This window comes from Hesperophylax consimilis, chromosome 7, assembly GCF_061612785.1.
Source record: "Hesperophylax consimilis isolate HC1 chromosome 7, BYU_Hcon_1.0, whole genome shotgun sequence".
NCBI classification, from domain to species: domain Eukaryota; kingdom Metazoa; phylum Arthropoda; class Insecta; order Trichoptera; family Limnephilidae; genus Hesperophylax; species Hesperophylax consimilis.
The window spans coordinates 31,877,179-31,887,173 of record NC_142842.1 but is presented as its reverse complement, the minus strand read 5'-3'; the positions used below and the strand labels follow the sequence as shown (position 1 = coordinate 31,887,173).

The following is a 9,995-nucleotide window of genomic DNA, read 5'->3' as shown; positions in this document are numbered from 1 at the left end:
GTCGGGGACGCCCGAGGAAGACATGGCCCGATCAAGTAAATCAGATACTTGAGTGGGGCCATGTCAAGAGTCAGAATAATAGAAGAGTAGTAATGAGGCAAGAAGTGTGTGCCAAGACCAAGTTGTTTGGCGGTCCGTCCTCTGCGTGAACAGTAAACGGCGTGATGGTTAGTTAGTTAGTCCATAATGAGATTTTTCTGCGCGGCCGCCTGGCGCGCCGCTTAGTACCGCCGCTTTGAAGTGTACGTGTGGCAGAGTCCATTGAGTCCTAATATTTAAAATTTTCTAATGGCTATCAAAAATGTCTTTCTTTTTAACAATTTTTTTCTATCTAAATTTTACTAATCAATTATAACAACTATTGAAGAAGTTTTAAAAAATTGTTTATTGAAAATAATGGGTGATAAACATTGACTAATTAATGATGAAAAGATTTTTTTAAATGTCTTGCCTATTGCCATGTATGTGGAACACCTTATATTTCTCAGGTGTGAGCCGTGTGTTTCGTGTTTTATTTTATGATTGTGTGGCGTCTTTGTACCTCTCTATGACCTCTCTACTCTATAGCAATCTCCAAAATATATTCTATGATCAAAACAAAGACTTTCTGCCTAGTTCAGTATCGTATTTCCGTTTTGTTTTGTTCATGTCAATGTAATATTCGGATAATCTGTATGGCGCTAAGCAATTTATATAAATACTGCTTTTAGTCATATTTTAGCGGCAGGAGGGAAGTTGTTTATCGACTGTCGGAAGGTCGATCGAAATAAATATGGACAATAGAAGTAATATGAGGCAAGTACATTCACCTACTGTCATGTTTTTGTAACATTGTTTATTATTATTTTTGATCTCATTGATTTCGTGTTTGTTCAGTCTGTAATCTGATACTATATTGTTTCAACATTATTTACTTTAGCCAGTTTTAGGATGCCGCAGTCGTAAAAATTCAGAGATATTAATTTATCTGATAACTCCAATTCCATTTGTGTTCAGAATTTTTGTAGCCCGTAACCAGTGCTGTCATTTATTTATGTTTACCTGTTTTTCGAACCATAATAAATTATCTTCCATTTAATATCGTAGTATATTATAGTAGTTTGCCAGTCATGATGACCTTTCTCCAGGTCTGTAACATACTTTATTTGGAGGTTCTTCCAAAATGTTGCATTTCGGGAGCAACATTATGGACAAATTTGCAATGCAAGCTGATAATATAATGACAATTCAGATGATTGCTTGTATGAGACCAAATACCATTCAATGACCAAGGTCTGAATAATGCAAAATAAGAATTATTTTTTTATTTTTTTTTATAAGGAAAACCACCGTTTTGTAGTTGAGGCAGGCCGCTATTCCTACACATACTAGAACCCTAAGTTCTAGTGCAACCATTCTTACTCCATGCTAGTTTTGGGAGAAAACATTCCATCAGTGTTCAAGGAATTATAATTTATATTAAATTTCACTTCTTACGCAGCACGAGGCCGCCATCCCCGCGCAGACTAGTAGCATGTCAAAATTATTCTCTGCTATATAGTAGATAATAGTAATATAATACCTATCTAGGGTTACCACTGCAACATGTATGCACCATTATTCTCACTTTATATTTGGGTCCGTTTCATTGGGATTTAGGGGCTGTTGAGATTACAAGGCAAGAGTTGGCAATGGTAGCCATTGTTCAAAACTGCTGCTTTTGTTGAATAGCAAAAAACTGACATCTAAATATACGTAACTCCTACTTTGTTAAAGCAGCTTCAGTTATTTCACCACTAGCGGGAGTCTGTGAAATATCACAGTAAAAATTGCATAATCAACAAACATTGTAGTGACAGACGAAGTTTCAGGCGTGATTTTGGTCAAAAAATAGTTTAAACTTCGGCTCAGCCGAAACCAGCATTTGTGATGTGTAGGATCACGTTTAAATAAATAAATAAATTGATGATGCTTAACATAAAGACTATGCTGTCACATAACTAAAATTAAACCTATAAACTCATTAAATTTATAGCTTATTTCATTGTGCGTTTAATGACATTGTTAACTTCTTTGCTGATTTCATCAAAAATATTTACGAGGAGGTCAACACAATTGATCAAATTCCACCCTTTCATCCAAAGAAATCGGTTCATATTCCTGCTTTTCATATAAAGAATAAAGCGGGCCATGATAAAGTTCATCCGGCTTTTTTAATTATCTGTGTATCAATACTAGCCAAAACACTATGTTGAATATTTAACTATCATTATATTTAATCACTGTATTCTTCTTGCTTCCCTGATCTATGGAAAAACTGTAATCAAACACCTGTATTTAAAAAGGGCGATACTCATGATGTTACAAATTACCGACCCATTTGCATGCTCACCACAATCCCCAAATTGTTATAAAACTTATACTTGATAGAATCTCTATGCATATTAATATAATAACATCACTGTCATCATACCTAAACAACATGGCTTTACGCCGGGCAGATGCACTCTAACAAATCTTTCTTTTTACAAACATTTTATATCATTTTCACTTAAATATCAATCCCAAGTCGACTCAAATTATGCCGACTTTGTAAAAGCATTTGACAAAGTAAACCATAAAATTCTTCTCATTAAACTGCAAAATAAGAATAGAGGGTAAATTATTGGAATGGATAAAGAGCTATGTACTTAACTGATAGAATTCTACAATTATGAAATAATTCTAACCTACAAATTCATGGCCATAAGTGGTGTACCTCAAGGGTCGCATTTAGGTCCAATAGTTTTTTTTTTACTGTTTATTGTTTCTGTATTTGATAATAATGTTAAAGTGTTGCTTTTCGCCGATGATCTAAAGCTCTTTAAACTAATAAAAACTATATATTGCGCCGTTTTCGTGAAAAATCACGTCAAGGGCGCTGTACAAATATATTTATTAAATAATAAAAACAAATGATTGTATTCACATTCAAATAAATAACAATATTGGTGCACACTTAACAAACTTTATTTAAATATTAGTAAATGCCACATAATAAGATTTTTTAGAATAAATCAACCTTTCAACTCTCAATATAAAATTAACAGCTTTTCTCTCACCTCTCTCTCTCACCTTTCTGTAAATGAAATTAATGATCTTATTGATTGACAAATAATGGATTAATAATGTTTTGGCTTCATTCGATACTTTAAAAACTTATCAACATTAAAAATTTTATATTCTTCTTTAGTTCGAAGTCGAATATAATTCTTCTATCTGGTACCCACACTTTAAAATCCACTCTGATTCCATTGAAACAATTCAGCATAAATTTCTAAGGTATATTAACTTTACACGGTCTACCAATAGATACTATAAATTACAACCACGTGATGAAAGAATTAAAATTATTAAAACTCTCAGATAGAAGACTCGTTTCTGACTTGACTTTTATTTTTATAATTAATAATTGTAGACATCCCTGATTTATTGAGCCTAATCACCTTCAACACACCAACTAGAACTACTCGATCAAAAAATCTTTTTAATTACAACAACAATATCAGGACTGAGTCATTTAGATACTCACTTGTACCTAGATTACATGCAGTTGGCAATAATTTCGCAGAAATTGTATATGTTTCAACTGTACGGAATATAGTTACAAGAAGGCTATAGTAACATACATCAATAATATTAATAACTAAGCTAAATGTAATACTATTTTTCTGCATTGAATTTCTATATAACTAATAGCAAACTTTTGTTTCTTGATTACTGTTGTACTAAACTATTATGTATTCCAAATGTTTGTAAAAGCCCGTGTGGGCGTAGAATATATATAAATAAATAATTAAATTTAACCCTTATTTTAATGAACTCTTACAAGTTTAACAATAAAAACGCCTAAATTGGTATGAAGTTTGTTTTTACTTATTTAAGAAGTTTCGGTTTCGGCCGAAACTAGAACAGAAGCCGAAATTCGGTTTCAGTTTGGTTAAAAATCTAGTTTCGGTCGGTCACTACTATAAAGATCCCCGACACATCGCTTTGATAAGGCATCTCTGTTTGTGCCACTTCCGTGGCCTCCATCCTTTGCAATCCGACTTTATTGCAGGTCAGGTGTCTCTTCATATGCCCGCTGGAGTTACTTTTAAATTACTCCCAACATTTGAATTAATTGTATCTAATTGTATGAACTATTTTGTTTGTTTATAATGCATTAAAATGAACCACTTGTTTGTAAAGTTCCAGAAACAACTGGTGGAATGGTGGAGGGGGTAACCGCGGCCAAATGGGGGTTAAAGGCCGTCCCTCGACGCGCATGGCCCCTCCCCCCCCTCCCCCCGACACTCACTCGCCCCACGACGATCTCATCAACTATATACATGAGGCTTGGGATAAGGTAGCAATAATCGTCACTCACTTCATACCTCATCTTTCTGTCCTTCCAAACCACTGTTCAGAATCGAAATGTTGCTTGAAATGGCTTTATCTGCATTATGTGACCAGATTTGAACATTCAGGTACTTCCCAAACTTCCTCTTCCTCATCTTCTTCACTCCACCAATTCCTTCAGCATCACGATATTCTCCAAAAATTGGTGAGGAATTAGGCCCATTGACTCATTTTGGACTCTTTATGTGTGGTACTCACATTGGGGACTCTTATGGTACTCTAATTTGTGTCGTAACTAATAACTCTTATTCGTAATTAACTCATATATATGTGATCGCAACACCAATTTGTATTTCGTACCTAGGGCAGGTAAATAGTTTTAAAGAGACCCTTGCTTTTGTGATGGTCTGCTGGATGAATAAAAAAATAATTATGTTTTTATTAGGATGCTGAAGAATAAACCAAATAAAATATCAAAGAACATTGTCGATTCGAATCACGAGTCTAGAGGGGGCAGCGGGTGGGTGTTTGAAGCTAGCTTGAAAGTTTTTTTAAACTCTCGATACTATAATTGTGCACAAATACATTCATTCACATTTGTGTCCTCTGTGTATTCAAAATGGTTTGCCACATTTTGAAATTCCATAGAATTTTGAACTCTTAACTGAGGGAGCACTCAAACTAAATTGCATAAAAAGTGCAAAATGCACTCTTGTGTGATGATAAAGTGTTGGCACTAAACACTAGAAAAGGCCAAGGAATGATATTTCATTTGTATATACTCGAAAATTATCTATTAGTAGCTGTACCCCGCTAAGCGTTGCAGTGGCCCAGTCTGTTTGTGGAGATAGAGAAACAATAGCGCGTGTTACTTTTACGTCCAACCGATGGCGCTTTTTTTAAAAAAAACATGATTTTACCTGTCACAGGTAAAATCTATTTAATATGAGTATATAAAAACACACATTTATTAAATGCAACGTTGAGTCAAAATTTAAAAGAAATTGGTGAAGAACTTTCAGAGAGATTTTGAACTAATGAACATTTACATTTTTATTTTTAAAAAAATACCATTATTTCAATCTTTTCTCGAAGATTTTCAGTGCCATTGGAGTAAGTGAGATAGCAAACGTAGCAACAAATAGGTATAAGAAGCACAACCTGTTACTGTTCCGCTGTAGGTCGTCTCATACAGCATCCAGTATTCTTCTTAGTGCAAGCGAGTAAGCAAGTGTATCTTGTTATCTCAGTCAAATGAGTAATACCTCAAATTGTAATATATAATTATTGAAGACAATATTAGCGATTGTGATTTTTCTGTTTCAAATTTTTGTTTGTGAATTCTAATATTGCCTTCAATACTTAAATATTTGCTCTTCTCCAGTTCTACTCCATGTAAATTTCTTAATTAAAATTAAAAATATTCTGGGATACGTTGGAAGGCAGGCATTCCCCATTATTGGGGTCTCATAGGTTACAGTTTTATTGGATCCGAACAGTTGGAACTCTTGCATGGTTACTGTGACCCAGTTAGTATTAACCCTTTAAATGCCGGAAGGTATTTTGCTTGGATGTACCGGCAGGCTGCGAATTTTTTAGCTTTAAAAGAAGCTTCATTTAGATCACTCTAAAGTCGATATAATCTGTGAACTGTTATATTATAATTATTTCTTCATCATCCCAATAGATGTCACCGTGGGTTCCATATTTTAGATTTTTCAAATTACTTGAGTTTGACAAGCAAAATCGTCATATAGAACACCGTGTTAACGCGCTCATTTTGTATGGCCGGCCTTGTGAGCACGGCTACCTAGAGCGCGTAAACGTGCTTAAAGCATACAACCGGTTAAGGGCATAGAAAAAATCTGCAGTGGTCATTTTCAAAATCATGTTTTTACGTGTTGATTCATTTTGTAGAAGAATGATAAGAGATATCATTCTAAGAATTGCTTATTCATAAGTCTAATCTTATATTTTATCACTATCAGCTTACAAATAATAATAGTTGATGTTGGAGCAGTCCTGGGTAAATCAATCATTTTACGCAACCTGGATCCATGACAAACTGTCCACTGGTGAAGTGATTGGGTACTTTAAAAAAACATAGAAAAATGCTATAGATGTGCCGCCGCCGTGTTGACTAGACCATTGCTGTACAAATTACACTGCGGTTTCAGGTTGGAACTGCAATGTCATTCTATTTCAGATATCTACTATATGTTGCGAGAAAGAAATTCAAAAAAATTTTACATCTACGGTCACTCGCCAAAACCCATCACGGGTGTTGACTGCTCATCGATCAAATGATTGAATCTTTTTTTTAAAAGTGATCCGTACAATCATTGGTGGTTCATGATCGGGTATAAATGACTATGTTAGAGACCTCTTATTTAAGTGTGTTTCTGTTCGTTGGTGTAGTTAATAGGTGTACTGATTCTTAAATTGATATTTATAGTCAAATCAGCCCATTTGTCGTGTTAAGTCATCATACTTTCTATCTGATCGTCTTCCCCTGGTCCAATTTGAATTGGAGACCCATAACTTACCTCAGTGTCTCCAGGCTTCACTCTCTGCTATTTCAGCAGCCTCTGTTCATAGCAGGCCTTCTTTTGCCCATTTTGTCTTATGGCGTTCAGAGTACATGTCCAAACAACTCTATTTTATAAAAGTTTCGTCGAAAATTAACTGCAAAATTATGAATCTGTCACTGTTAGTCACTTTGGCATTAAGTAAGGAATCGACACAAAACAGGCATAGAAGTATGCAACACCGCTCCCATGCTGCAATGTGTCGCCAATAGAAATTATATGAAACGAAGCGTTCTCGGTATCACGTTTATTAACTGCACTCAGTTTATGTCGATACCTTCCCATGCCTTACTCACGTAAAAATCGATTTAAACTTTAAAGTCTTGTTTAATGTATGTAAATATTTTTTTGTTTATATATCACAATCCTTTTTTTTTATTCGTCATTATTATGTAAATAACAAATGTAAATTTAAAAGACAGCTCAGCATCCGCTTGTATATTGTGCTGTCAACATTCCTTAGAAGTTCTGACAGTAGACAGTTCTAAATTTCTGTCTTTTTATTTATTTATTTACACTTTTATATGCCCACGGGGCTTTTACATTGGGTAAATGAAATGTTTACAATTTTTTATACAAGGGTTAGCAATAAACAACGTTTGCATAAAATAATTACTCACAATGGTTTACAATTTAAAAAAAATGATAATAACAATGATAAACTGATATTATCAGAAATAATATTTTGACATAAAAAATGATGTCCCAGACACTCTCCTTTATATAAATAGATAATTCCGTAACGTCAGTATGTACATAATATTTACTAATTTGTGTTGTATTACAGATCAGTCGGGAAGGAGCCACCGTTTGGAATGTGGGTTGTTCATCCCCGGGCGGGCTCCCCCTCCCCCCCCTGGACCTGGAGAGCTGGCTGGGGCACCGCCAGCGCATGAAGCACCCTTCCTAGCTCCCCGCTGGCCCCCCAACATCCCAGCAGCACCATCACAGGAGTGCCCCGCCCCCAAACAACACTACATTTTTACATTTTTTTACAACCAATTTATAGTGTGAAATAAACTTTTTAAATTAACCGATATAAATAATATTGTAAAGATTGACTTATCGTTTATAAAAAAAAGTGCTTCATTTTATATTTTCCCGATTTTTAATAACTAACTTTAATAACAATTGATAATTTGACGGCCTCCACGCTCGTTCGTTTGCGCACATGACTTTGAATCCAGCGAGTTGGATTGCCGTTGCCAAGTGCAGAGATATATTGGTAATAAAATATATCATAAGCGTCTTTGATCTGGGTCTTGTGATTATTGATTGTTAAGTTTGGTATTAATTTGCATTAATAAACACTTATTTTAAATGTTGTGGTGTGGCTGACCTCGTGCTCCACGTTTAACCTTTTGTCTGTCCAGTTTTGTGTTTAACTTTTCTTTTTTTTTTTTTAACTAAATTATTCATAAAGGACTTGTAATATAGGTGTTATTTTTGGTAAATTCTTGTAAATACAGGTGTTTTCTATGAATCGACACATTCCTAAGAAGCCGAGCCTTGATCATTTCGTTCCTTGAATCTGGTTTGGGAACATTGTCTTCTAGTGAACGTACAGACTATTATTATTTGTGTTTTTTCCGTGTAAAGTTCCTGAGTACTCTCATGTTTAGAATTGAACAGCAATTATACCATTTACCAAGGGCCCGACGGCCCATGGAAATATATTTGTTTTAATATTTTACTGCAATTTTTCATTCCAATAAATATTTAATATGAACCAGTGATTTTTATTCCTTATCTAGAAAACTATTTTAGTAGTGAATTTCTGAAGCTGCTGAATGTGTGTAAAAACTGAATTCAAAATTACTAATAAGTTTGATGTCTACCAAGCCCGGAAATCGTGTTAAATACATTGTGCAACAGCTGATCTAAATTTCAATGTCGTTAAGCAGGCAGCCAATATAATATTATCTAATAACGAGCTACAGTGATAATAATTATGGCTTAAAAAATATATATACATATAGATCAACAAACGTTGATTCTGAATAATATATAAGTTTTATTATGCATAGAATTTATAAATCATCATTTGAAAATGAATAAAACACCGTAACATTAAAACGACCTGTTTGGTTTGCACAATTCAATCTGTTGGTTCTGACGTTATGGGTCACAGAACCAGTTCACAATGTCCATATTACAGAGATTGAACCAATGAAACTCGGGTTTTGTTTGTATTTAAAAGATTTCATTGTTGTTGTTTGACAGTATTGATGGAATCGATACGTTACTTAGATCCTCAATAATTAAAATCCAGATGGAAAATGACGGAAATCGGTTACATTCAAGGACAGTCCAATACCCTTCCCATAGTTGTTAATTAGTTGAGCGGCATCATGACATAATATCATCATTGTTGATTATAATAATTATAACGTAGCAATAGGTACCACAATTCTTGGAACTATCATGTAATAGTCTAATCAAACTTTGTAAACTTTATAGGTTACATTTGTAGAAAACATTATTTGATCATCTAAATTAAAGTACTATCAAAATGATCCCCATAACGTAATGCAGTTGACAAGTGATAAAGGAGCATTTTTCTCATCCATAAGTTTGATGGCGTCTTACCATTTTTTCGTACTAATGCAGGTTTTAAAACACTGATAAATTGTTTATCTGGTGCAATCACAGATGTATTTTTGCACTTTTATACGATACAATAACAGTAGTAACGTTATGCTGACCTTTTTAACCTAGTGTTCTTCAATATTAAAATCGGTCAAATTAATAATAAAAATTTTAAATACAGTGTTTGTTGTAATAAAATGTAGGCTCCTTGTGACTGTTGAAAAGGATTATTTTAACTATTAAAACTCAACCATAACAATAAAAAAATTATAAACTTGTAAGTTTACTGGGAATTATTGATAACTGGAGTTCCTTATTGTAAAATATTCAAATTATTCATAAAATCTGGGCTGCCCGCTCAGTAGCACTAATAAATAAAAATAGCACAATCTAGTGTAATTGCACACTAATTAAAAATAGGTATCATCATCGTCACGTCATGAGCACTTCGCACATACA

The 9,995-nt window shown here is 34.0% G+C and overlaps 1 protein-coding gene across 1 annotated transcript; it reads left to right on the top strand.

Moving 5' to 3' along the window:
• The first annotated feature begins 566 nt into the window (after window positions 1–566).
• On the top strand, window positions 567–8,676 carry LOC149422635 (uncharacterized). The gene is made up of 3 exons (XM_089633881.1): window positions 567–795; window positions 4,210–4,366; window positions 7,735–8,676. Exons 1-3 carry the CDS (start codon window positions 773–775, stop codon window positions 7,855–7,857), a joined length of 303 nt encoding a protein of 100 aa, XP_089490007.1. The 5' UTR covers window positions 567–772; the 3' UTR covers window positions 7,858–8,676.
• The last annotated feature ends 1,319 nt before the right edge of the window (window positions 8,677–9,995 follow it).